Source organism: Cordyceps militaris (assembly GCF_000225605.1).
Source record: "Cordyceps militaris CM01 unplaced genomic scaffold CCM_S00003, whole genome shotgun sequence".
Classification (NCBI taxonomy): Eukaryota; Fungi; Ascomycota; class Sordariomycetes; order Hypocreales; family Cordycipitaceae; genus Cordyceps; species Cordyceps militaris.
This window is the reverse complement of record NW_006271971.1, coordinates 3,927,929-3,955,180: the sequence shown is the minus strand read 5'-3', so window position 1 is coordinate 3,955,180 and position 27,252 is coordinate 3,927,929. Positions and strand designations below refer to the sequence as shown.

Sequence of the window (27,252 nt, the reverse complement as noted above, 5' to 3'; positions counted from 1 at the left end):
GCAGCACCCGCAGTCGTTTGTCGGCGCGTACCCCAAGAGCAAGACGCTCGCCGAGCGCGCGGCGTGGGACTGGCTCGCCGGCGAGGGCAAGGACGCCGGCGTCGAGCTCGTCACGGTGAACCCCGTCGTCGTGTGCGGGCCGTCGCTCGGCACCGCCGTCAACACGAGCCTCGAGATCCCCCGCCGCCTGCTGTCGGGCGCGATGCCGGCGATCCCCGACATCCACTTTGGCATCGTCGACGTGCGCGACGTCGCCGACCTGCACGTGCTCGCGCTCGAGGCGCCGCGCGCCGCCGGCCAGCGCTACATTGCCGTCTCGGACGAGCCGTCCGTCTCCATCCGGCAGATGGCCGCCGACCTGCGCAGCGGCCTGCCCGCCGAGGACACGCGCCGCCTGCCCAGCCTGCCCGCGCCCAAGATCCTCATGCGCCTCGCGAGCTTCTTCGACAAGAGCATCGCCGTCGTCCTCCCCGAGATTGGCGTCGTCCGGCCCGTGTCCAATGCAAAGGCCCGTGAGGAGTTGGGCTGGCGCCCGCGCAGCGCCGCCGAGGCCCTCGTCGCGAGTGCCAAGAGCTTAAAGGCCAACGGCCAGCTTTGAGAGGACGTGCTTGGTGGGAGTCTGTGTGACGGAGCGCAAGGCCGGTGTGTCGAGGACTAAATGCACTGAATTGGACGTGTTTTTGTCAAAGTTCAAACGGATGACAAAGACATGTATTGTTTATACAAATCTGGCACATGTTGCAATGAATGAAATAATTTGTCTTTAATAGCAGCCTGCGCGGCATAGGCAATCATCATGGTATTCGCTCTCTAGTCCGAGATATTTGACTCGACGTAAATACAATCTTTAGCCCATCTCCTCCGGATTCAATACCGACAAGGAGGGCAAGAGAGGAAATAGTACCGGCAGTTGCATAACGGAAAGACACTGCCGACTGCTACCAAAACCGACCAAAACGAGGCTATTATGCGCGCCTGCAGTGTGATGTAGAAGCAAAGAACAAAGAGGGGTATAAACTCGTACAATATCCGCCCAGGTCAAATCACCACACCAGTTTACCTCGTTTCCACAAGTACATTGTTTCCATACTGGCTCTCCTGAGCCACCCGTCCGTCATAGGAAATACAACCAAAAAAAAAGCAAAAAAAATGGACATCAGTTCAAACAGAGTCCGACATGTACAGTGCGAGAATGAAGCAAGAAAATGATAAAATAGTAGCAGGTCAAATAAAAACAGGCAAAGGGCCGCGAGGCCTTGGTCTTGCAAGGCCGTGAGGCCTGAATCGTCGTCTTTCATTTGCTGTCCCTGTCTCTGGCTGAAATGAGCATCCGCAACAGCTCTTTAAGTCTGTCGAGTGTGCCGCGCATTCGTCAAAGACGAGCATCGGCCAGCGCTGACCTGGCCGTAGCTTTGAGGAGCGGGGTTTTGATGGAAATAGGGACCCATGAGGCATGCGAAGGGATGAATCTGCGCCCATGGTGCGGATTTGTGTTGTCGACTTGATGTCGAACTGCGGACCGAAATACGGTTCGGCCGCAACGTATGAGAGTATGTGCAATGTCGCGGCTATCAAGGTCGATGGCGATGCGAAGAGCTGTGATGGCGTGAGCCGTGCTTGTGCGAACTAGAGGATGAATGCTTATGTCGGCTCGACGACACGCTCGAGTCTAGACTTCGTTCCAAATCCTCGACCCGTGAGCGATAGCCCTTGACAATATCCTTAACATTGGCGATGCGATCAAAGTCCATCTCTAGTTCGTCCAGCTGGCGCAGAATCTCGGTGTAGCGGGCAATCTCGGCGTCGGCGCCGTCGACAATGTTGCCGGCGCGGTCGTACTGGACCTGGGTGAAGAGCTGGGCCTGCTCGCTGAGGTAGCGGATGTTCTGCTCGATGCCGGCCATGAGGCGGTCAAAGTAGCGGCCGAGGGCGGCGAGGGAGGAGCTGTCGAGCAGCAGAAGTCCCTGGCTGCTAGCCCTACTGGCAGCGCGGGAGGAGCTAGAGCCGCCGGCGCCGGCGCCGAGGGCGGCCTGGCCTTGCCGCAGGAGCTGGATCTCCTCAGCCGTCAGACCCAATTGCGTATCTGGCACGGCGTTGGTCGTCATGCCGGGCGCGAGCGGGCCGGGCGCGCAGGGGCGCCCCAGGCTCTCCAAACGGGCCGGTGAGGCGGGGGAGGGAGGAGGGGGGAGAGGGGTTCGTCGCTTGTTCGGTCGTAGCTGGGTGGGTGCGAGTCAAGGACAGGGAGAGCGGCCAGACGGGGTGGCTGTTCTCTAGACGTTGCGAATGCCCGGGCTATCTGGCGATGTGATGCGACGCCAGCGTGCTACAGCTCGACGGGAGCGGCGCAATCCCGCGAGGGGGGGGAAGGACGGGGCGGCAAGCGGGCGGCGGTCGGCGCGGGAGGGGGAACGCGAGCGCATCCAGGCCGACGGAGCACAATCGAGGTATCGGACGAGGGAGCTGGCGGGACTTGATTCGGTGTGACAGCGCGGTGGCGTTCATGACCTCGAGGGAGCGACGGCGATGTCGACGTCGAGGAGCATGATTCCTGGCGTGGGGTTCGGTGATGGGGGGGGGGAGAGAGAGATTCGAGACAGGCTTTGCTGGACGGCGGCGGCGGCGGCGGCAAGCGGCAAAGGAGAGGGATAAAAAGAGGGCTTTTTGATCACCAGCACACACACAGCAGCAAAGACCAGGGACACCAAGCAGCTGCACTAGCGCCGGCAAGCAAGACAGGCGACGAAATGGTGGTGGTGGTGGTGGCGGCCCATTGTTGGTTTTTTAGTTGGGCTTGGAACAAATGGGCTCGGTCAGAACTTCTCACCTCGAGTAAGGGAATAAGTGAACTAGCATGGGGGGGCCAAGCCGAAAAGGTGATGTGATGTCTTTTTTAGCGCCGAGGCTGCTGGAAAAAGATGCTATTTTAGCGTCCGTAGCGCCCCAAAAACTCCCTGGTACCCGCTGGGAGCCCCCGAAAGGCCCGCTGAAAACAGGCGGCCTCGCCCGCCTGGTTCTGACGCGATTGGCTCTCGGGCAGAGCCTCCTCCTACACGCGCGCGGCAGAGGGCTGTGTGTGCTCTTGCATGTTGTTGGGCCCCGGCATTGCAAAGGATGGCACAAATGGCAGTATTCTTTACGAAATTGATTGAGAAATGCTCGCCCACATGGAAGGAGTCGCACCACGCACGTTGCACTGGCAGTCACGGGCTAGCCCGTCCGCTAGGCCACTGTGGCCGAGCACTAATCAAGCTATGTACCCACGCCGCTACCTTGCGCGAGTTGCCGCTTACACTGTCCTAACCTATAAGAGGAACGCATATGTGTAAACACCAACTGGACAAAAGCATGATATCAGGAACAAGGATAAGAATACTACGAGGGAGAGAACTTACATAAAAGAATGGTAATTAATATAAGAAGAGTGTATATGATAGAGACGGTAGAGATAAGGAGGCCAGAGTGATGTGATATAGGAGAAGCCTATTGTGAACCAAAGTCATGAGCCATATAAGTAGGTAAAAATGAAGATAGCCTCGTTGTTATCTATGTACTGTCTCTCTGGATATTGACCATATACCGACTCTCATAGTATACACTACCCTATGCCCATGCCATGCCTCCTATCCAGGTTCAAACTTGCTTCCCACTCAGCTTCCTTCATTACGTTTTACTTTTTTCAACTCCACGACCAACCAGCGAAAGCCCCATAATTTGGATGGATTTTAATCAGAAATATTTGTAAAAACCAGATTTGATAGGCCCCCGCAGGCGCCGTTTGCCCTTTTCCGGGATTCCGCCGGCGTTAAAAAGTAATAAATAAATAAATAAAATAAATAAAATAAATAAATACTTCAACCTCCGGTGCGTACGCCGGAGCGGCGCGCCGTCAATGGCGAACTTGAAGAAGGTAAAGGTAGGCCCGCCTGTGATGACTTCTTGCTGACTCCGTGTCGGGGAGCAGAGGGGCTGGCCCGGACTGGCGTGGACGAGGCCGTCTGCGCGCTCGGGATCGGCGTCGTCATCGCCGTCGTCCCGCAGAATCCGCTGGCAGAGGTCCTTGATGGCCTGGAAGTCAAGCCCGGCATGCTCGATCCAGTTGCTGCCAAAGAGAGCGCGGATCAGCATGTGCTCTCGTTCGCTCTGCAGCTGGGGCCGGCGAAGCTACGGCAGCCAAGCTCCGGCGGCTGCGGCCCGTGCCTTTTCCAGAAAGAACTCTGCCTTGCGAAATGGCGAGTTTGGTGACTGCTCGTTGTATGCCCGTTAGATGTCGTCCTGATGGATGCACACAGCTCTGTCAGGCGCCGAAGGCCAGTTGCGGGTGTGTTGTCATGGTACTGAAGATACCACTAATACAGGCCACGTTGGACACTGACACGACAACATATACATACGTCGCCTGGAAGGTCTATGTTCTATACTTTGATAAGTAGTCTTGTGAAAAAAACTCCCTCGTCGCGCTTAGACGGAAACTTTCTGGACATAGTGCTACCATGAGTCTTCACCAACTAGACGCCCCTCGAGTCGACAGACGGCGATGACTCTTCTGAATCTCACTACCTCACCACTACACTTGCCCTTTTTTTGTTAGTCTTATTACACATTCTGATTCTAGCGAGTATAACTCATCCACAATGGCATCTTTGCGTACAATCTCAGGTTGGTGCAATCTCATGTTGGTACAATCGCATGTTGCTGCATATACTATGGTATACCAGGATGTAATTTTCTCTTGTTTGCCTGCAAAATAACAGCAGATAATCTCGTGCTACAAGTGTCTCGATCCCATAAAATACCAAACACTTCCTCCCGGAAATTAGTCTCTCCCACTTGGCGTCTCCAACATGACTTCACCGCCCTTGTTCCCTGGCTCAAAGACGCTTCGCCTTTACTGCCGGCTCTCTATCCGATACTTCAAAAGCATAATGCTGTTCATCGTGTCGTGAATATCATTTGTGACCATGACTTCCTTTTGCTGGAGCTCGGCAATGTCGCCCTCGAGCTGCAGACTCTGTGCGTACTTGTTCGTGTTGGAGCTGGGGTCGTGGGTGCACTTGAGGCGATCCATGGCCGCCTTCTTCTCGCGCAGCGCAGCGTGGACGCCGAAGAACTCCTGCTTCAGCTCTGCCCGCCTGTTCTCGGCGGCTGTCAACTCGAGCTTGAGTTGGGAAATGGGTATGTCCGCCATGGTGCGTTGCGAGGCCGGTGGGGGCAATGGGAGGAGAATGAGGTGGGAGTTGCAAAGTGTATCCAACGGGTAATTTGGATGACAGCCAGCTACTATATACTGAGTCTGGGAGGTTGTTAACTGAAGAGTTGAGTGAGTCTTTGACAAACAATTGCCGGAAACTCTGGTTTGGGTTGAAGTTTGCCTGGGAACAATGAAAATATTGCCTTCTTTATGCCTTGGACCATATTCCCATTCACGTGCCTGTGAGACTTGAATCCCCTTTACTGGAGGCTTCCGTCACCGACCGATTATCTTGTGCGACAGTGAAGTTGTAAAGTGTTGAGACGAATGCAGTCATCCGGCGCCAGCCGCAGATAGATACAGAGCGACCAAATGTTGGGAGCCCCTAAATGTGAGGCAATAATGTCCATAAAGAGTCGTTTCTTGCGAACCAGCTGTGACTTTGGATCCCATCTGGTTCATGATATGCAGAGCGACGCGAGCTTGGTAAACGCTCGGTTGAGTGCAATTAGTGCCAATGACGACTTCTACATTGGTTGGACGGCAGTAGGTAGAGCTTGAATCCTCGCAAGAAAATACGACACGAAGATGGCATGGAGTAGCAACCTAGGAACTTGGACTCTAATCGTCCTCGTCTTGATGCATTGCTGTTACACCTTGCCGGGCAACTTGCGTTGCACTGAGGTTACACCTCTTCACGCCGGGCATCAGTAGTCATTTGCTATCCGCAGAGTTGGAGGCGTAGTAATCCGGCCCTCAAGTTAATCAGCTATGCACAAAGATCTCGGCTCTACGGGGATCTGTGAAATTCGGTACTTGTGCTCCGTCAAAAATGCAAAGAGTTCCCGATGAGGGTTGGCCACCACCAGCTGCACTGCTCCCGCCCAACGCACAAGGACAGACTTCTAGTCTTTAGAAAGTGGCAGGTATTACGGTATTGCTTAAAGAATTGTGTTAATCAATTCCAAAGTACTTGATGAGAGTCCAGAAAACCCCAAATGGGGTATCAAGATGGGCCGAAAGCTTCTTCCATGGCGGCCCAAGATTTCTTCTTCATCGGAACGTCCATTCCGCACTCCGCTAGGGCTGTTACACAGAGCTTCAACACTGTCACATACGGACAGCAAGAGAAAAGAAAGTTCACGGCATAGCTCGTGATGAGCTTCCTGAAACGGCTCGTCTTTTCGTGCTTACTCACCCCTCTGGCATCCTTGCGCTGTGATGTACCGACAAGTCTTTGTATTTTCAACCACGGCGAGAATATTCACGCCGCCCCCGTCTATTTCCATCTTCAATCGTCCCGCTTGCATGATTGGCCCGTCGGTATTTGAGAAAACCTAAACGCCTCGTCTTTCTTTTGCAGCAAGGCGCACCAGCGCTGTGGGGATCCGCGGATCAATGGCAAGGATCATGGGGCGCCTCGTTTTGAAAGCACGACTCAAGGGGCCATGTAAGATGCCGTCAGAGACTTGGATGATGTGCGAAAGACCGGGGAGCGGCCGTCGAGGCTGGACGGATCCTTAATGCACAAGAAAGCCTCACACAGGGCGTCACCATTGAGAGCGCCTCGCCGTCTCGGATCCCACGATGAAGGCGGTACGAGAGAGAAGACCGTGTGGCCACCCACACCAGCGAGATCCGTCAAACACCGTCGAACATTGTGGGCACCAGGCAATGTTTCACAAGTGGGCATTCTGGCCGTCACAAGCTGATGCATGATTTTATTTCTTGTTTCTTGGCCGGCCGTCATCGAACCCCTCGTGATGCGCAGCGCCAAGCCAAAACGAAGGAGTCGAGAAAGATGGGAAATCGAGCATCATTCTCTTTGGGAGGGGGGGACTTTGACCGCTGCCCCCTGCACACACGGGGCAGCTGGAGCGAGCAACAACACATCGGCGTCCTCCGCCAAGTATTATGCGAAGGGGGGGGGGCGTGGTCGCCTCGAGTCAAGCACCGTCGAGGAGGAGGACAAATCGAGCGGGCGGTCCGCGAGGATCAGCTCACGAAAAAACACCGAGGACCGCGCTCTTGCCCAAAAGGCAGTTGTTGCCATCAATGGGCGGCGGAAGGGGACCAACCCCCCTGTCTGCCCGCGTTACCGCTCTGTGTTGAAGATTGGCATGGAAATCTATCCGTAACTTGTCAGTGATCAGTGTGATCGATCGTGGGCTTGTATCAAAGGTCGCCGTCATCGGGGCTGTGAAGGCTACCTATGTAACTAGGTGGGCAGCATGGAGCCCGTAACTAACTAATAACTAGTATATTCGCATAATTCGGGAGAGCTTCTAAATTTGTTCCATTGGGACCGAAAAAGAATGGAAATCGGTGGGGCGTATCCTCAAGCGTCCCGAGATGATCTGCTCTTTATTCTTCTCATGTCGATTTGCTGCAACTATTGTGTCGAACTCAAACAAGTGTCCATGAACGCAACTAGCGTGTGAAACAAATGTCGCGTTGATTCATTCATGGGGGCTCTCGAGTCTCGACTCAGTATCTCGCCCGCGTCCCTATTCACATCCCTATCGACACATCTCACGCATGTCCCGCTCCACGACGTGTCTTTCCGGTGAGATGGCGCACGTCCTGCCGATTACCACAAGTCACGCTATACGTACAGGTTGTGCGTTGGCACATGGCCTGAGTTCCACTACCGGCGATTTTAGGAATAATGGTAACAATAATAACTATGCAGCGTACGTGCGCTCGCAAGATGGAATTGGGCCGCTGCCCTTCGAGGGTTGAACACGACAGCGACGACAATTTGGGTGGCGCCTGCCCCATACTGCGTGCGGAATGCCAGACTGAAAGGAGAATACTGGTAATTCGTAAAATGGCAAATGGCAAGAGAATGGCAATTGCTCCGCGCCTCGCACCCCTCCCTGTCCCTGCTGGATCATGGATGTGCAGCTCCCTTGCTAGCCTTGCTAGCACAAGGTGGCTGCCACGTTTTCGCTAACTGACACAGAAGAGTTTCATCACCCCCTTCGCAATAACTAGTAAACTCGAGTGCTTGTTCGTTTTTCCCTCAGCCCTGCGCTTGGACATGGACCGCAAACCTAACCAAACAGCTCCGTTTCTCGTCCTTGATAGTGAGACATGACGGGCGAGCTAGGTCAAAACGACAATGGGGAAAACGGGAACTGGTTGTAGCGGCCCCAAAATGTTGCCGTCATGGCCCTTAGTAGACTTGCCAATTCCAGTAACTACTGTCCGGCTGAAATCCACTCGTATAGTCATACTCGATCGGTCAAGGTATCCTTTGCCCGTGCTACCGCTCCGGTACGGTCAGAAGAAAAAAAGGGATCGTCATCAATAATTAACAAGCCCTCCTCTATTTTCGGTACCCCGGTGGGATAATCCTCGTAGGTACTTGCGTCCACAAAGCAAAACCGCAGGGATCATCAGCCGAATCTTGCTAGCCTGCGTACGGGTAGTGGGTTGAATATACCGAACCAGGGCCCCTTTGTTGGCACCAAGTCAAGAGGGAAAAAAAAGAAAAAAGAGGCTACCGGAGAATAGGGCCGCCGCCCACTCAGGAACGGGCCCCAGTTCCGTTGAAACGCCGAGAAAGCTATTGATCATGACGACAATAGATACCCATGCTCCGGAAGAAGCCGCAGAAATTGCAGCATAATTAAAGAAAAATAAGAGAGAGAGAGAGCCAGTGCATGGAGAATGGCGCTGGTAAAGTCAGGCCATTTTCGCAGCAAGATTGGGGCAAGGCCTTTGGGGATCCATGGCACGCCCACGACGCGATATCTGTACATGGTGCTCAGGAGAACACGATGGCGCAGCGGGGGAGATGTGATGGCGGAACTCAATGTCTATCGAGCCGGTGACAGGTCAGCCCGTTGCCTTCCGCCATGGGTGTTCGGTGTTCGCCAGTGACATGTTTTAGCGGTAGGGGGGGTTGAGCGACAACGAGGGTGTGTTTAAATTATGGCGTGCAAATCATCTACCGCGAACATCTGCCATCTGCTGCCAATCGGTCTTTCAACGTAACCTTTCATCTCTCTCTCTCGCAACCAACCCGGACCGGACCAGACCCGCGCTTACTGCTTCAGCTGCCGCCCCCCCCCTTCCCATCTGCGCCCGATGGCCCACGCACAGGTTACCCTCTTGGGTGCATACATATGGCCCAAGAGGATCGCTACAGAAGTCGCTGACAGATAGAGTGTGGTTCATGGGGATGTTGTATCGTGGTGCATGTAGAGGCCTCCGCTTGGAAATCTCAAGCATGGCATTGGGTGGTTCTGTGGATAAGAGTATGCTGGCGATACTGTTTACGCCCCGACTAATACTGATTATTTCTCTATCATTCTTTGCAAAACCCAGCTTATCATGGTCAAGTATCTTAGTTAAACAGCTGATGGATATGCTGAATCAGGCAACGCGGTCTGTATGCGATAGCATCAACGCTGCACTCTAGAGACGCGCAAAGAAACCAAGAAAATAACTAGTACAGAGGCAAAGTCCTCTCAAACACCTGGCCAGGACCATTTTGCCCGCTGGCCCACGTGCGTATGTAACTACAGGCACCGTTGTTTTCTGAGGCTGAAGCCACCTCCAAAAACTGGAATAACGTAAGAAACGTCAGTGAAACCCGGTCCAACCGAAGCCCATGCAACAGATCACCAGGAGCGACATCAGGGGTGCCCTGCTGCCCGTCCAGCGAATCAGCCAATGGGCGCCAAGGCGGGGGAGGCAACAGTGATGAGATGCCAGCGTGAACCACACCCGAGGCAGAAGATATAATACGTCACTTTTCTCGGTAACGAGTCTCTTGTGTGAATTATTCATGTCCTTGTTGGCGCGCCTGCTGAATGTAGTACCATGGTTCATGGAATAAGTGGCAGGACCAAAAACTGAAACCAAAACGAGAAAACCATTGCTGGCGGGAGGGGGCGCGACACGACTCGTGACGCTGGATTGCCAGCTCATCTGCTTGGACGCCGTGTATGCGTGCTCCAACCTAACTGACTGCTTCAACAGCCCTGGGTGGGAGTTGTTCGACGTCGCCGACAAACTTCGCTCTTTGCCGGTCCCCTAGAATGAGGTCATTTGGCAACACATTTCAGACAAGGTCCGTTGTTGCCCGACACGTTTCCCGCCATCAGCCCGCCTTGTTCTTTCTTCACGATGCAGACTGAGCCCGTCGTCAAGTCTGGATCCATCCCACGAAATTCGCCTAACCTTGTCCCAGCAAAGAGGACACAAAAAAAAGCAGTTGCTCGCCTACTGCACCGGGTTCAGCACGGATACTGTGGGCTCCCCAGCCCACAAAGACCCCAGCGAGCGCCCGCGCCCGCGGCATAACGCCTCTTTATTTGCCCATTGTTCCCATCTATTGAAGAAGAAAAACAAGCCCCAAAGTTCAATAGCATACCCAGTCTACCGCCCGCAGGGGATAAGGTGGGGGTGCGCCCGCCAGTCCCTTGGTGATACTTCTTTGGGCGAGGGTTCATGCGTTGCCGACGTTTAAATCAGGATATAGTGACGAAAAATCAGGCCGTTCCCGGGGGGGAAACGTGGGAACCGCCGCCCTTTTTTTTTTTTGAGTTTATTACCGCGCCAGATGGCAATTGAATATTAGGCGACGACGGGTTGAAGCTGGGCTCTTGTGCATTTGCGTGCCCTGCGTTTCTCTGCAAGCAATTCGCTGCCAATTCGCGAAAAATAGCAACGAGTTTTGCTTTTAGCCGAGTGTGCTCTGCATTGCATACAGCTAGTCTCTGTGACTTGGGGGCTTCCGAACTGGCATCTTGGTTCACGACTTGCAGGGGGGCAACGATGCGCTTGTCGAGTTGCATGTAAACCCCCCAGCATAGTCTGAAGAAGTCATCCAGAGGATTCCATACATGTACAACTTGCCGTGGTGATCCCCGGGGAGAGCCCCATGTCTTCTCGGCGACGGCCAGCCACGATCAAATAACCCTTTGCTAACCCCGTCGGCTATTGAAGTGAACGACGTATCGACTTTTGCTCCTCGAACAGAAAAGAATTTAAGCTACAGACTAAGGCACTATTATCGGGTCCTGATTATCTGCTACCCTCTTTCGATTCGATGTGCTGTCAATCTGACAGCATTACTCGCCCAGGTTTAATAATAATAACCTTTTCCCTGCTCCCCCTTCCTGTAATTCGTTTCAACAAGGGAGAGCTTCATCAAGGTAAATGCTACCCACTATTACGGAGCGCCGCGATAATCGACCCCCCTCTGTTCGTGTCAAACGTCATTATGCGTTTGGCGCTTCCAAGCATGTCTGATCATATTTTTCCCTTTTGCCTTTTCATGCTATTGAGGAGCAAACAACACTTACTCGGGGGGAAAACATTCTTCACGGGGCAAGGCTGACAGCCACCACTCCTACAAACTACGCTTTTTCTGACAAATCCCCGTCGCAAAATCCAAAGCGATAAAGCGCCGAAGTTGGCGCGCTCCGAGATGGAGCCCGCTTTCGACCGGCGCCGGCCGGTCACCCGATCCACCCACATATGGGAGCAACAAGGCGGCGATGCCTGACGAGGGTACAAGTCCGCGGGTAGTTAGCTAATCGTTTCGGGAATATCAACTGGGAGAGACAAAGAGTCCGTGGTCATCACGAGGGCAAAAAAAGAAAAAAGTATAGTCAAGATGAGAGACCAGATGAAAGCACAGAGCTCCAGGTCTTCGACGTCGAGGAGCTGCTGGGTGTTTCAACCATTGTCTGCCAACATGAGCGCCGTTTCTTTTCCAAATTGGGTTTTGCGCTTGCCCGAAACATCCACGTATTACCAGCAACATTGGACTCGTTTTTTTTACCTATTGACAACTTGAGCTGGGGGGGTACGGTGCAATGCCGGGACTGTGTTGGCGGCGCCCTGAGCGTTGTTTCCGTCTCCTAGTTACACCATTTTGAACAAAAAATTCAAGAGAGCGACTCGTTTGAGACAAGAGACAGGGTTTGTCGCTGTGATCGCCAGCCAACAAATCAGAATTAGAAACAATGATCGTCGGTGAGCATCAGCCCCCCTCCCTGCGGTTGTTGAAAGCTTTCAGGACAGGTCACAAAACGAAAAATAAAAAAATAAAATAAAAAATATCCACTAGCTTCAATGTGTATTTATTTCTGGCCCTTCTTCCGCACTGCAAAAAGGCAACCCACCCCTTCCGCTGGCCCGCCGATCACTGCGCCAAAAGAGAATGGGTGGTTGTTTCCCCATGGAGCAAGCGGCCCCCCCCCGTCCATTCTCGCAACAACTTGAGTGAATTGATAAATCGACGACCAAAAAAAAAAGAGGAGCCATCCATTCCAGAAAAAAAAAACCCCAACTGAAAGAACATCATCTGCCGGCCAGCCACCCACAAACCGCGCTCGCCTTGTTCGATGGAAACAAGGCGGGAGGGAGGGCGTGGCCTTGTTCAATACATGGCCCAAATACAAACTCTTGTATTTATTCGTACCACATCATCATGGCCATTTGCATTAAAAACACAACGTTGCTGCATGATTCGCATTGGCCCTGCACTGCTACTCTACTAGTTCACAACTACTCTTACGATCGAGCGTGTTTCCACTTTGACCTCCTTGGCAAGTCCCCGGTGCAAGGAAAACGAGTGTTTTTGCTGGGTTTGTTATCGCTGGCACTTGTATGCAGTCTATAAACCGACTTGCTATTATTATTCATCATAATGTACCGGATACTCGGCGCTCCATCGGCATCCCGTCAGTTAACCCCGGTGACACCCTTGAGAGGCCCAACCAAATTCCGATAGACCCAGAATGCTGGTTCTTGGCGGAACCAGTTTTCGCCTCCCAAAAGCCTCTGTCCCTAGTCATTCCATTCCGAACATCATTGAGAGACCGCTTTTTTCAACGTGCTGATCAAAAGACTTGTAATCCCATGTCAGTTGCCCATTGTTCTGCCATGTACAGATGACCTTGTCCCGTGTGGATACATACATATCTGGTGATACCTCGCCGAGTTCCCCGAGTACCGTCTGACCATCATGTGTTGAATGCAAGCTCTCACAGTCTGACCATCATGTGTTCATGCAAGTACTCCATTGTTGCTCCCTGTTGTTGATCTATAATAAAATTTCCCCTTCAAATTGTTCCTTGACCATTTTGAGTGTACATTTCCTTTTCCCACCAAAGTCCCTAGAGAGCAGTAAACAAACAATGGCTATTTTAACCAATAGCCCACGTTCGAAACAGCCGTTTTGTAAAAAAAAAAGTTCCCAAGTCATGTACAATTAGTAATGCAGTTCATCCCCCCAAACGCCTCGCCAACCAAGAAACCCAAGGAAAATGAACGAGTAATGTCTGTGCATGTACCCTCCTTCGACCCCCCGCACGGTCTATTCCACCCACCACACCTGTGGCATTATGATGCAGGCTGGCGTTGCCTGTGCCGCATCAACTAATTGCATTCCCCAGCCTAGATCATCGTTCGACTTCCCATGGCGCTTGCAGAGTGGCAGCCTCGTTCATGACGCTTCATGTTGCTGCGGACGCTGAATGCCTTGCCGCATCCCGGATGCGCGCACTTGTATGGCTTCTCGCCGGTATGCGAGTGACTATGGATTCGCAGACTGCTTGGTCGACTAAAAGCCTTGCTGCACGTCGGGCAGAGGTATTTGTCTTGGCTCTGTGGGTAGACGCTGCTCTGGGATGGGTGCAGATAATGGTGGTGCTGCCACAATTGCTGACTCTCCGACAAGGGCTGCGGTGGAAAGGATTGTGGCAGTGCCTGCTGACCGTAGTGAGGACCAGGCTGCCCCGGAGCAAGCACCAAAGGATGAGCAGGGCCGCCGTAATAGTTGGAAGCCGTCTGTGGAGGCATCGTCTGTGCATGGACAAAGCGCTGTGGCGGTACGGGAATCGACAACCGCGGGGTGTGGGTTTGGCGTTGTAGTTGATGTCGGGTTTCCGGCTCCAGAGGCGGTGTTGTTTCGTGAAAGCGATTGGATGAATTTGAGTCAAACGGAAAATGTCCTCTTCCTTGGCTTGATGGCGAGTTGTAGTTGTCATAGGCGTTGTCTGTACTCAATGGCGGCGTAGGTGGGAGGCCGCGGCGATGCTGGAATGCCCCAGAGTGTCTTGACCCTGGGCGGCTACCAAAGCTTCCCGATTCTCGCCTGCTTCGCCCATGGGGGAATGAAAGGGATGCTGAATCTCGATTAGCTTGATGCACGGCAAAACATTGCATGAATGCATCTGTACCTTCTGATGGAGGAGATGCACGGTATGATGTTGGTGAGGGGTCTGTGGGCGATCCAGCGTCGGCAAGACCCAGCAGGTTGGAAATAGAAGGAAGAGAGCAGCGAGAGTCGTCCATTGGGGGCGAAGGAGGAGGTCGTGGAGGACGATTATAGAATTGGCTGCTTGTTGGCGGGTAGGCGAGGGATACTGCCATTGTTGGCGGCGTGGTTGGAGTTGTGGTTGGTCGAACTTGGTGCCAGATACTTGTCAACACTATGCTTGTACAAGGTGTATATAAGACAATGAGAAGGAAGGTGTCTCGCGAGGCTCAGTAGACGAGATGGAGTGAATTGGTAGGATGACGAGTAAGAGTATGGTATCGTGAATACTGTCTCGGGTGGTGTAAAGGAAAGCAAGTGTTAAGTTGAGGCCAGGCGGTTGATGTGTCGTTTCTCTGGAGAGGGGGGGTCAGGGAGGTATATATATGACGGGGTGTACTGGCAGTGCAGCCTTGGCTCAAGTAGAGTAGAGGAGTGTGTGGGGAGGTGTCGAATATCAGATCGGGAGGGTCAGTGGATTGAATGATCTGTGAGACGTTGCGATTGGAGGCGAGCAAATGACTGTGGTGCTCGGATGGTATCTGAACCCTGTGTTATTGAGCTTGGAGGAGGATTTTTGGTTGATGGAAAAGTGCAGCAGGAACCCAAACCATCTTGTGACGAAGAAATGAGGGAGGGGATTTGGAGGGGCGTCTGCGGTATTCTGGGGCCCTGGTACCCATACTGGCGTTTATATGGGTAAACGCCTCTATGGCAAAAGAGCCCCAGTGGCGTCTCCATTGATCGAGCAACTGGCATGGTGGTGGTGGTGAGTGTGAGTTGAGCCTATGGTACGGCGTTGGCTGCTTGTGAGGTCGAGGGGTGTGGCGGTAATGACAATGACGGGGACAGACGGGGACAGAACGGGACTTTGGCATAACGTTGATGGCGTTGTGGTGGATCTGCTAGGGAGTGGAATCAAGGGCTTTTGCGGTTTTGCCTGAGGAGGGGAGGGGTGTGTGGCACGGCACTGGGAGGGGGGGTCGAGCAGGCCGCGGACTGACACGGGTGTGGTGCGTGTGTTGTGTGTGTGTGTGGATGGAAGATGGATGATGGATGATGGATGATGGATGAGGGATGAGGATGTGTGAGGGACAAGCAAAAGCTATCGCGGATCGCTGGGTGGGCCACCAAGCACGAAGCGTGCATGCATGGCAGACAGGGAGACAGGGCCTGTTTGTGGGCTAATCCGGTGCGAAATGGGGCGATTGCCTCTCGACGGCAAGGTTGTCTTGGGTACCTCGCTTCCCAAGGATTCGGCACGTACTGATATGTACTAAGTCTACTAAGTTATAAGTTATCCGTACTGGGCGCCATTGCTTTCTTTGACAGCAGCCCCGAGCCGGCTCCCTGCCCAAAAACGTCCACCATTCAATCAGCCACACGGCCCCAGCAAAGCCAGCTAGTCGGTTCCATTGTACGGAGCCATGGATGTATCTACATACAAACTACTGCTTATATCACTAACGCACAGTCGCTGTCACTTTTTATAAATATATCAACGCATTCCATTATACGGATACAAAAAACGTGTCAACCCGCGCTAAGCACGCCGCCGCCAATGTTCCCATTGCCACCAGAACCTGGCTAGAACATGACTGGTCCGCATACTCGTACGGAGAACACAGTACAAATTAATTTGTACAAATTACGCAGTACACAGTAAGCCTTTCTCGACAAAACCTCGGAACCTGCAAACTGTAACCAACTCGACACCGGAAGCCATCGTCTTGCCGCCCATGCCCGTCTCGTCTTGGATAGTTTGCTCATGCACCAAGCTTCTTCGTCTTTTCTTTGTTTTATTTTTCCTTGCTTCTTTGCAGACAGCAGCCACTGCCCACTTGACAGACCGAGGCCACCCCCCCCTCCCCCCCTCAAAAAAAGAATTCTTTGCGGTGGGACCTGGGTGGCCCCTGGTGACAGAACTTGAGACGATCTTCGAGTCGGAGTATAATTGTCATAGGGAGATCAATTTGCTGGTGAAGCATTAGAGTAGCAGATCCATGCAAGGTAATGCTCCGAGCCACTAGCCCTCTTTTCACTATACGTGCCGCATCCCTCCGCAGATTTGGTCACGGACGGCCCCCTATCACGCTCTTTGTCAAGACAATATGCGACTCGTTCCTCGCCCTGACCGTCAAAGCTGCTCGATCGGTTTCGGCTCGTAGCCTTTCCGCAAACCAGAACGACAACAACAACAACAACAGAAATCCTCTTTTTGTAATTCTGCCTACGCGCTAGAGCCGGCCCAAGAGAGACCCTCACCACTCACCACCCCCAACATCTCTCAGCTGGTCAGGCAAGGGTCTCAGTTTATTTATTAGCTACTATGTGCCATCGCAGTGGGGAGGCAAGGCTTGGCTAAAAAGAGGCTGGCGACAGGGATTGGTCAAAATGCCAAGTTGGTTCTTGCTCGAACTAACTAGTGGTCCGTACGGCTCAACAAGAGTAACCAGTCTGGGCTTGGTCTTTATTTTATTTTTTTGACGGGCCGTTGGCGCGACGTTGCATTTCGGGCGTTGTGACTTGAAAAGTAACTCAGTCTAATAAATGATAATCGGCTCTAGAGCATTCCCAGTGTCATCCTTTGGTCATTCCCTCCGCCGTGTGCCGGCCAGGCGACTATGTACTAGTAGTTGGGCTTGCCATTGAAGATGCTCGGCCAGTGGCAATGTGATCAACAGTCATCATCCATCAGTAAAACCGGGAGGATCGCCGGCAATCCCCTTCTCTGGCAATCTAGTACCCATCTTTTTAGACCTCTCTGCGTCACCTGGGTTGCGGGAGCCATGTTAAGCGGCGCACATCGGCTGCCACCCTCTCCGTGGAGGAGCAAGCCAATCCGAGGCACGAGACAGAAGAATATCAAACAGGGTCTGAGTTTGTTCATCGTCACCCAAGAAGCACTAATACCCTTCCAGCCACCTTTACGAGTGGCTGGTAACAATGTCTGCTAGAAGATGCAACGCGTTTCACCTCGCACTTGGCCAACCCCGTCATCGGGGGCAAAGAAGCCGGTATGGCGTCAGATCTCTCGACAGCCTTTAATGCGCATGAGCTTGTTTTCTCATGTGTCATCAAGAACCTTCGCACAAATCGTCACAAAATCATTACGATTGTAGATCAGGTTCCTCGATATGAATGACTCGAGCATAACCCGCGATGCAAGTGATGCACGGAGAGACCCGAGGCCGCTCCTGCTGACAGTTGCGACTGTCACGGTGTGGTTTTACTTGACCTTCAAACTCTCTTTCGATACTGTACTATTGGTTTTGCTCATTGGGCGTGGGTACACGCCTCGAAGCCGACTTTTTTTATTGCCAACGACGACGTCGGACACCTACTACTTGGCTGCTCCTTCATACTTGCTTAAGCAGAGAACCTTTGGTTGGCCAGGTTCTCGGTGAGCCGAACATGCATACTGGAATACAAATTAGTTCCTGCGGTAACCAGTGGCAGACAAAGCCGTGGTAACCCGAGATTGCTGGCAGACCTCAAGTCTGACGTCGTCCCTTAATGAGCCGCGATATTTATTGTGTCTTGCTCAAAAAAGAGGCACTTCTCTTTTTCGTAAAGCGTTGTTTGATTTTCATACACTCTATCTAGCCGGTATATATCCTGGGGCATATTTTAGATGTGCAACAAGGAATGCCCTGCCAGAAGAGCTGGGTAGAACTGTCATCAATGTCGAGGTGGTGGTTGCAACCGTCAAGCAATCGCATAACTGTGCTGTCTCTTTTCGGAATTTCCCATGTCCAGCATGTTATGAAAACACAACCACGGTGACTGTTCCTGAAATATTGGGGTCTCGCCTGAAACGCGAAGCAGAGAAAGGTCCCTTCATGTCGACTTGGAGTCAATGCGATGGGCACTTTGACTTTTTTCATACAAAGTGGCAAACCATGTCAATTATGACAGATAACTGGCAAGGGGGTCCCATGCCCGGCATGTTTTCCTGAGGGAAAAACGCGGAGTAGAAGAGGATACCTGTTGAAAAAGGCGAGCGGGAAAAAGCTCCCGTGGTCGCATCCCAATAAACGAGGAGGCACAAGTTCAGGGGTCGTGTCGCGGCGGCGGCGGCGGCGGAGAAAAGGATGTGTCATTTTTGAGGGCGGAGAGAGGCTTGTCTTTTAAAGTCCAGGACAAGCCCTGGAAAGTTCCAAGAGGGATCGGAGTTTTCTGGAATTGCGTTCGAGAAGACTGTGGAAACGGTGACATGCTTCTTTTGCTATTTGATGACTATGATAGGGCATCGCCATCGTATACCGTAGTGTTAAGAGCCGGGATGGGTATGTGACTCGTGATGTCCGTTGATGGGGAATTGAAATCACGGGAATTTTAATTTTTACATATGAAAATCCTGGAGGGGAGATTACTTCCTGCGAGCCTCCTAGGGAGGTGGTAGCCTTGAAGGCCAAGACCGTGCAGCAGGCCAACGACAGCCGGCACTGGGCATCGATGCATATAGCCGTCATCCGCCGGCCGCAGGCGAGTTGCAGCACGTGGCTTGTCTTTATCCAGTTTTCACATCACCGTAAGCTCTTTCTATTTGACACAGAACGGGATGCAGCTAAGCAATGGCTTTGGAGGCCTGCATCTATCTATTTGGCCCGCATACTCGGTACTCGTCCGAACGCTTTTCATCAGTTATCCGTACGGAGAATATATTTGCTACACGAGCTTGTTATAAGAAAGAGGGTGCGGGCGCACTGGCAGCACGTTTGTTGCAGAGCATCCGTGTGGCTACCGAGAAACGGTCCAGGCGCTCCCAGCACGGACGGCCCTTTGTTGGGGGGAGGGAGGAGTGCAGGCATGTATGTAGGGCTGGCCGGGACTTTTTGTACGTCCCGAGATGGACTCGGGCCCGAGAAAGAAAGAGGAGAAACCACTGGTCCAAGACCATGACAGACAGCCAAGTTGCGAGTGTAACCATGCCTTTGGCCGTGCACGACAAGATGCACCAAAAGACGGGGATCCGGACGGAGCGCAAGTGCAGCAGATCCGCAGCAGTAACGGGGGCGATGATCAACGCTGGCGCAATACCTTCCCCCCTCCCTTTACCAGACTGACATTCCTAGTAAAGACAATTGGCTTTGGTACGGATGGTGGGAGAGGAATGGCGGCCGGCCCATGCGGTGAGTGGAGATGAGTTGCACATGGCACCCAAGCAACAGCGGGAGAGGGGGCGGCTTGACATGACAGGAACGTGGCAAAGTTAATAAAAGCAAAAAAGGAAAAAGGAAAGGAAAAAGAAAGAAAAAATCGATAAAGACACGATGACAAGAATGGACTCTCGGTACTCGTGCTGCCCATAAATACGTCTTTGCAGTAATAATTCGTTGAACATTTACCCCTTGTGACTGACCTCCTGAAATACAGCGCACTTGGCCTGTAAATCCTGCAGGGCACACGCCCCCTAGATTCCCCTGTAGCTACAGTGGTGAGACTCGACTGTTCAACACATTTTGTCTGTCTTGGCCCAGCCGAGGACCATTTAGCCATTTATTAGGCCCGTTCAACGGCAGAGCGTCGTGGGGGTCGGTTACTGAGACCCTTTTTTGCCTCAGGGCTTGTCCACCAATCTGCAGAAAAAAAGGTGACCTGTTCGCAGCGACGACCGTTGGGCTGAGACATGATTCTTAGCCTCGCGTTTCCGTTCCCTTGTCTTGTTTGTGTCTGTTTTATTTTGCTTTTTTTCCCCTTCCTGGCCTCGTTCTTATTCGTACCTATGGCTCGCTAACATCATGTAGAAGCCTCCGGCTGGGTACACTAACCACATTGCTCACGAGGCGTGCCTATAACAACCCATAGTGGCCACCACATTATTCGTGCAAAGTCGCCTTTTGTGTAATGTAGTATCTCTAGCTGGGCGTCTTGTCTCCTGAATGGGTGAGATGTGCTTGAACCAAACCAAGGAAAATCACCGACCCTTATCTGCTGCGCCCCTGCGTGACCATGACACGGCGTCCGCACATCATGCCCGTCTCCGGTATACTATGCCTCTGGCAAATCCCCCAAAGCCTCCGGTCCTTTGTCTATTACGACTGGTGCATTCTCGGAAGACATATTCCGCAGCTTAAAGCACTCATGCAGGCGGCATCTTGACGGCTCATGCCTCGCCTCGCTTCTGCCGATGAAGCAGCAACCCCCCGTGGCATCATGTACAAGTCCCATCAGATCGCCGACTCTGCGAAAGAACGCGCCCAAAATCCCTTCAACTTCAAATAGACTCCACTGGTTGACGGATCTCTTATCAGTATCATTAATTAAGAAGGCGATAATTATGTCCATTTCATTCGTTTCGTGCTTGGCGCCGCTCCTCTGAAAACCATTATAGCTTCCTGGGACTATATGCCACGCTCCACGTGTGCTGAAGAAGCCTGTTATGTAAGTCTCATTTGAAAAATACCGGCCCTGGTACCCAGTCATAGGAAGGGGTCTATTGAGCAATGTTTGTCAAGTGCTCGCCTCGTTTCGCTGGCAATCCTGGGCTCGACGCCGGAAACCTGGCCCCCCCTGGTTTGCCTCGTCTCGAGTGTCAATGTCGCCATCATGTAGTGTCCCGGTAATTTGGGACGTCAAATGCGGCAGAACTCGTAATTCCATACCACGTAGCCATTCTCGACCTTTTCTACGCCCGGTGACCGCCAAGCCAGCCGTAAAACTCGACACACGGAGACCATTCATGCGCACCATGGCCGGCTTTGTCGGGGGATCAGCTTCCAGTCCCTCCCAATAACTAACTGGACTATGTATGTACCCCCTCATCGCGTTGTCAAGCTGATCCGAGAGTTAAATCATCTACTCCTGCAGTTAATTTCCGGGGGACAATAATATGTAATTTATCTGCGTACTGTGCACCCGCATTCTCAGGTGGACATCCACCTGCCCTCCTTGCATCCCATTTGCATCGCCGGCTCGAGCTTGTTTGCCTTGAGATCACGAGCTGCAAGCCCCATATTGACACAACTTGCGGATTTTTGCTAGGTCCAGAGATGAGGGGCTGGGCCACGCCTCATAAGCCATTCGTAAGGACCTTTGCGAATCGGCCCATGCGATCTCGTGGAATAAATTGCTTGCACCGACAATCACAACTTGTCAGACGGCACGCACACCCTACCCATCGGCCTGGAGAGAGTCGAGAGCAATAATATGCGCACGCTCTCATCCTACCTCCCATCAACGCAAAAGGTTGCTTCGTATGAGCTCCCTTGTAGCTGGGGCCATTTCACGCGTAACCTCTTCCACTCCCGGAGTGGAAACCACCAGCATTACCCATTTCGTTGTATGGATGTCATAAAACTCATAGTCCTTCTTTCTCGTCCCCTTTAGGCTTTGTGGCCGACGCGATATTCCCCTGCCTGGCAAGTTTGATGTTGATCCGAAGTCGACAGCAGCAGCTGTCACCGCGCATGTCCACCTGGCAGCCGCTCTCCAATTTTCCCCAAGTTACTTGTCATCTTATTATTTCGAAAACTATTGAGTCTTTCAGAAATGCAAGGTATAGTACGCCTTGGCCAGGTATCCGTGATTACTAGAACCATTTAGTCTCCTAGTAATAGTAAGTCATTTGGAGAGATAACAAAGACCCGGAAAATGACGACGCCACGGAATGGCACTATTGACGTGACATTAAATTCTCTCAAACCTATCTCTCTGTTGTTTTTGAGCTATTAATGGGAAACTTGACGTCGTTCGTGGCTTGCCGAACAGCGCAACCAGTGCCGAGTCATATCCACGTTGGACACACGAGAGTGGCATAAGCATAAGGACTCCTTGCCCAGGCACTGTAAAGCTGGTTGTCGGGAGGCATTTACGACGTTACGTCCACACCTTCCCTGGCACACGAACTACTGGCCCAAGCTGCCTAGGACACGTCCAACCGTTCCTCTTTCGCATCCCCTGCGACGGTAACGTGTACATACATGCTGATAAACCATCAAAGTGGTGATACTTCTCCTCGGTATACTTTGCACAGATCTTCAGGTTGTGTGGCAGCACATTTGCGAGGAAACCATGCAAGGCGCAAGGGAGCGCAGTAGTACTCTGGTAATCCCACAAGCAACGCCACCTTGGTCAAAAGTCCTGCAGAGGGATTGGAGCCCGGGATGCGGTGATCTGATACCTGCACGCCTACACTTAAAATGAGAGGGACTCCTCCATCCGGAATACCGCGTGCCCCTCTCCAGGATATGCCGACTATCGTGTCACAATAGAGGAGGGCGGGTGCAATCCCAAACTGGTAGGACCCAACCCCCCGAACCTTGCTCCCGAAGGAGTCGAGAACAAACGGGGGTATCAGCATGCACTTCTCCTCTTCTCATCCCCGCTGATCTGTTCAGGACAGACAAGACTCGTCCGATGTGAAAATCACGGGCTGCAGCTCCAAGCGGGGGCGCTCGTCCAGTGTTGATTAACGTCTCCAGCCACAGCACGCCGGATATTAAGAACTACTTGTGTCTCTTGTCAAAGCGCCGGAACCAAGAAAAAGAAAAAATAATAAGATTACAAGCCTCTGTATTGACAGCCATGACGAAGCTCTTCCTCTAGAGGCAGGCGGCAAGGCTCTGGCGGGACCGCTGGCCGTAAAGTAGCAAATAATATCACAAGAGTATATTGACACTATTTGGGGACGTATCATTCGTAAAGTTATGAAGGGGGAGGGGTGTGCCTGCCTGCACATCCTAGTTCAATGCATCCGTCGCCGCTTATAATCGGGAATCCGTTAATATCGTGCCGTCATCATAGCGGTCCTCGCCGACGTCTCTTGTCGTACGAGGAGAATCTAGAGATTTCCAGTAAACTACCGAGAAGAATCAATGCTGCTGCCTTGCTTGTGCGTGCTTTAACTTGCGGACGGCTGGAGCTGTTGCATTGATGGAGAACCTCACTCGAGTGCCGAGTTCAGGAATATGTGAAACTACACTGTTGATCGCATCTTGGCGCGCGTGATAGATTGAGATTTCCGAGACTTCCGGGGGATCAGGATTTGTGTACAGGGCGAAACTCTCAGTCCCGTGTTGCAGTTCTCGCCAGGTGTTTCAAGGCACGGCAGAACCAAAGGGCTCGACCTGCGCGGCCGCGTTGGGCCGACGACCTAGTGCGGAGGGAGAGGGCGTATACCATGATACCCGTTGCCATTGTCGACCCAGTTTCACTCGAAAATAATGCATGTCAAGATGAAACGCGTTCCGGAAAAGGCTCGTTGGGTGCGGAACGACAAACTGGGCCGTCTGCTTTGTGAGTACTATGCACACCTTGGCGGTCTGCGACGGTACCCGGTAGGCGACGAGAGCCGCAATGCGTACGGCCCGAGAGAGATCTGAAACCGCAATTTGAAAAGGAACGCTTGTTTATTTGAAATATTACGGTGATACTAAGATGATGTGCGGTGGATATTGAAGATGTAGTAATGGCGCAAATCGATAGCGACGCGCTGAGTCTCGTGCGACAAACGAATGTTCATGCGATGTGGCTAGAGCAACTGCTGAGCTAATGCTGTGGCTGGTGCCGTGGCAAGTGCCAACGACGTCTTGGCTGCTGTATTAGGACTAGCGTTCTTTGTGGTGGCGGCTGTCTATGCCAAAGCCTGGGTCAAACACAATTGCACATCGTCACACCATGGACTGACTTTGGGGGACATATCACGGGAAAAATATCCTGATCGTGCTATGCGCCAAGATTGAGCTGTTTTCCGTGACGCATTCTTCCCACCTAGCCGCGCGCGCCTCGCATGAGTGCGTTGTCGTTCCCCTCCTGCTGCAATCTCGCCCCCCCCCCCGGCGCGCCGTCCAGCAAAAAAACGACTTTGTCCCGGTGAACCATGGCTGAGACTCCCGCAAAACCCTGCCACAACTGCCGGCGGCAGCGGCTACGGTGCGACCGCTCGTATCCACAGTGCACCAAGTGCACAAACGCCGGCAAAGAATGCCTCGGATATGGGAAACTTTTTCGGTGGACTGGTGCAGTGGCGAGCAGGGGAAAGCTGGCAGGCCGCACGTCCAGCGCTCCCGTCCCTGCTGAAGCCGCCGCGGTCGGCATGTCAATGGATTCATTTGCGTCGTCTGTAGCTCCCCCAAAGTATGTCGGCTGCATGTCGGCGTCGCCATGTCCAGAGTCTTCATTGACGCCACCTGCTGGCAGCGAAGATAGCTCCGGGGCGAAATGGCAGCTTGTCAGATCACGAGCTGCTTCAATCCATTCAGAACCAAAAATGCCATATGTCCTCGTTGATCCTTTATATCAGGATCTTGGCAATTCCCATCGCTACTACTTGGCGTACTGTAAGTGGCCACCTGTGTGAAGATTGAAAGCACATCTACTGAGACAACAAACAGTCACAAACCGTGTGTGCAAGGACTTGGTCTCACATGATGTACCTTCAGAAAACCCCTTTCGCAGCCTATTAACTCTGACAAAAGCGCATCCGCTGCTACAATACATCATTGTCGCGGCCTCCGCCGCTCACATGTCCAACCTCATGAGAGCCCCTCTACCTTCACTAAAGGAGAACCGCATGATTGCTTTTAGTAGAACCAATGCTTCGCAAAAGGCCCTACAAGACGCTCTAGTCGCAAAGAATAAAGCGCTAATTCTCATGCATGAGGCGCTCCAGGATATTGAGGCGACCGGCGGCGACGTTGCCCTCGCCGCGGCGCTTTTCTTTATCAATGTTGAGCTCATTGAGTCTGGGAAGCATGGCTGGAGGGCTCATCTGGAAGGCGCCGGCAGAATAATGTCCCTCCTTCAGCCTTCAGCCTCTTCAGATAATGTTCTGAGAGATTATATGCTATCTGACTGCTTCATGTGAGTCACTTATGCCACCTCGAGTCCCGCCGCTGACATCTTCCAGCTATTTCATATTGGGCTCGGCTTTTATGCCTATAAAGTTCCAAACAAAGTCATATTTCGAAGCGTCGCAAATTCCCGCGATACTCGACCGTGCTGCTGCCAACAGCTACTTGTGCTGTCCACCCGCTATTCTGCAAATTCTTCATGGAGCTTCAGAGCTTTCCAACATGCAAGATGATGCAATATCACCTGCCGAGATTGAGGCAGTTGGGCTGGCACTACTACACCAGGCACGCAGTTTTGACATTGCTGCCTGGGCAAATGATGCCAGGATAGTATCATACCTTCATGGTATCCCCATCGAAGGTCGCATCCATGCAGGCTCTGCACACAGTCTGGCGGCCTGCCTTTACATCTTGCGGGCTGTGCCAGCAGTAGGCGCCGCGGTTGGACCCGAGTTTGCCCAGGATTTAAGTCAAGAGATATATGAGCATCTCACGAGTGTTCCGGATGATGACCCGAACTTCAAGGCCACAACCTGGCCGACGTTCATTTTTGGCGCCGAAGCAAGAGATGAGACACGACGTCAGTGGGTCATGGATCGACTGCAGCGCCTCGTGGTGAACTGTCCTTGGGGGTTTCTTTACACAGCAATGGAGACTTTGCCAGTCATCTGGGGGCTAGACGAAGAAACGGCCGCGCGTGGTTGGATTCAAACCCTCAAAGATCCGGATATGAACTTCCTCCTCGTGTGAGGCGCTAGGCTGGCTGACCTTTCTGAGTCATATGCACCCCACATTATATTCAGCTTGGAATTCATGGTATGAGGCGCGTTTCATACCTTTACAAGACACTGCTGGTCGCGCGATGATGATGGACGGCGAATGCGTACTTCCTTGCGCCGACTCAAATCGTGTCGTTGACCGGTTCAGCATACTCAGCGACGAGTGTGAGGACCCCGAGGGGTTGGTTTCGTTCTGGCTGTTGTTGAAGGAACTCTTGGATCAAGAAATCACAACATGGCCCGGATTATTAGATCTGCTCGAAACCATTTCAATCACGCTTCGTGGGTCATCTTCTGTGGCTGGCGACTACAATTCTTTGCGGCTGGCAGTCGAGAACGAGCCATTTTTCTTTACAAATACTTGGCCCTCGATTCTGCGCTTTGCAGTCGCTTTGCCAGACCATTTTGCGGCGGAAACTATACCGAAGTTGACACCTGGTCAGACGTTCAGTCTGTCGCAGAGCCAGTGTGCATCACTGTTGGCTCACCAGTTTCTTTGCTCCTTTGTACCACCGCGACCCGATTTCTACGACTTTAGCGTCTGGTACGATTCAAACCAGCGACATCCCGTGGCTGTCTCGGCATACCTTCAGTCGATTTTCACGTATTTTCGCCTGCGAGGGACCCAGAGCCGGAAAGAAACCGATGTTAATCTCGTCGAATACTCCCTCTGGTCAGCAGATGCCATTGGGGAACTCGATCAAGTGACTGAGCCCGTCACATATTGCTGGAACAACAAGCGGCTTTCTACCATCGCCGTTGGCAAATCGAAATCACATAGCACCAAATTTCACAATATTGACAATTTGGGTCAGGCCGGCTCCGTTGTCATCTCCGCGAACAAGGACATTGGCTTTGGGCAGTCTGCGACACAGGAAGAGCTTCACATTGGCGCTGCTCCCGAGGCGTGCGTGGCTGTTCTTTTCACGCCCCAGTTGAAAGCCGAAGAAGCGCTCTCGATCAACTCGGCGCAGCCCATGATTCAGTTCCAAGGCCAGCGTCGGAATATTTCTTGGACAGTGCACGACCCGCCTGTCACCGGTGGCCGGCTGCTCCTCATGGATGCCCTAGAGATGGATCTAACCGATGCCAGTTCACCGACTGGCGAGGAAGCTGTGTTGCCTGATTTGCTCGAGGACAATATCAGAAGAGAGCTGCAAAAGTCGTACGCGGCCTTTACCTCGTGGCCATTGACGACTGATTCCA

The 27,252-nt window shown here is 52.6% G+C and overlaps 10 protein-coding genes across 10 annotated transcripts; 5 read left to right on the top strand and 5 right to left on the bottom strand.

Moving 5' to 3' along the window:
• Positions 1-1,571: 1,571 nt before the first annotated feature.
• CCM_04854 (uncharacterized protein) lies at positions 1,572-2,105 on the bottom strand (the record flags this gene model as incomplete). Its single annotated transcript, XM_006670000.1, has 1 exon — positions 1,572-2,105. One exon carries the CDS (start codon positions 2,103-2,105, stop codon positions 1,572-1,574), a length of 534 nt encoding a protein of 177 aa, XP_006670063.1.
• Positions 2,106-4,885: 2,780 nt separating this feature from the next.
• Positions 4,886-5,185, bottom strand: CCM_04853 (uncharacterized protein; the record flags this gene model as incomplete). The annotated part of the gene is made up of 1 exon (XM_006669999.1): positions 4,886-5,185. The coding sequence occupies one exon, from the start codon at positions 5,183-5,185 to the stop codon at positions 4,886-4,888; it is 300 nt and encodes a 99-aa protein (XP_006670062.1).
• A 1,441-nt stretch (positions 5,186-6,626) lies between these two features.
• Positions 6,627-6,881, bottom strand: CCM_04852 (uncharacterized protein; the record flags this gene model as incomplete). Its single annotated transcript, XM_006669998.1, has 1 exon — positions 6,627-6,881. The coding sequence occupies one exon, from the start codon at positions 6,879-6,881 to the stop codon at positions 6,627-6,629; it is 255 nt and encodes an 84-aa protein (XP_006670061.1).
• Positions 6,882-6,951: 70 nt separating this feature from the next.
• Positions 6,952-8,707, top strand: CCM_04851 (uncharacterized protein; the record flags this gene model as incomplete). Its single annotated transcript, XM_006669997.1, is given in 5 exon segments — positions 6,952-7,322; positions 7,342-7,402; positions 7,881-8,006; positions 8,339-8,467; positions 8,555-8,707. The coding sequence occupies 5 exon segments, from the start codon at positions 6,952-6,954 to the stop codon at positions 8,705-8,707; spliced, it is 840 nt and encodes a 279-aa protein (XP_006670060.1).
• Positions 8,708-12,641: 3,934 nt separating this feature from the next.
• On the top strand, positions 12,642-12,944 carry CCM_04850 (uncharacterized protein; the record flags this gene model as incomplete). Its single annotated transcript, XM_006669996.1, has 2 exons — positions 12,642-12,818; positions 12,900-12,944. The coding sequence occupies 2 exons, from the start codon at positions 12,642-12,644 to the stop codon at positions 12,942-12,944; spliced, it is 222 nt and encodes a 73-aa protein (XP_006670059.1).
• A 665-nt stretch (positions 12,945-13,609) lies between these two features.
• CCM_04849 (uncharacterized protein) lies at positions 13,610-14,509 on the bottom strand (the record flags this gene model as incomplete). The annotated part of the gene is made up of 1 exon (XM_006669995.1): positions 13,610-14,509. The coding sequence occupies one exon, from the start codon at positions 14,507-14,509 to the stop codon at positions 13,610-13,612; it is 900 nt and encodes a 299-aa protein (XP_006670058.1).
• A 1,161-nt stretch (positions 14,510-15,670) lies between these two features.
• On the top strand, positions 15,671-17,616 carry CCM_04848 (uncharacterized protein; the record flags this gene model as incomplete). Its single annotated transcript, XM_006669994.1, has 6 exons — positions 15,671-15,730; positions 15,769-15,888; positions 16,435-16,463; positions 16,538-16,691; positions 17,108-17,351; positions 17,432-17,616. 6 exons carry the CDS (start codon positions 15,671-15,673, stop codon positions 17,614-17,616), a joined length of 792 nt encoding a protein of 263 aa, XP_006670057.1.
• Positions 17,617-18,524: 908 nt separating this feature from the next.
• CCM_04847 (uncharacterized protein) lies at positions 18,525-18,689 on the bottom strand (the record flags this gene model as incomplete). Its single annotated transcript, XM_006669993.1, has 1 exon — positions 18,525-18,689. The coding sequence occupies one exon, from the start codon at positions 18,687-18,689 to the stop codon at positions 18,525-18,527; it is 165 nt and encodes a 54-aa protein (XP_006670056.1).
• Positions 18,690-19,323: 634 nt separating this feature from the next.
• CCM_04846 (uncharacterized protein) lies at positions 19,324-19,620 on the top strand (the record flags this gene model as incomplete). Its single annotated transcript, XM_006669992.1, has 1 exon — positions 19,324-19,620. One exon carries the CDS (start codon positions 19,324-19,326, stop codon positions 19,618-19,620), a length of 297 nt encoding a protein of 98 aa, XP_006670055.1.
• A 1,300-nt stretch (positions 19,621-20,920) lies between these two features.
• Positions 20,921-23,065, top strand: CCM_04845 (uncharacterized protein; the record flags this gene model as incomplete). The annotated part of the gene is made up of 6 exons (XM_006669991.1): positions 20,921-20,990; positions 21,574-21,756; positions 21,804-21,919; positions 22,458-22,584; positions 22,661-22,766; positions 22,999-23,065. 6 exons carry the CDS (start codon positions 20,921-20,923, stop codon positions 23,063-23,065), a joined length of 669 nt encoding a protein of 222 aa, XP_006670054.1.
• Between the last annotated feature and the right edge of the window lie 4,187 nt (positions 23,066-27,252).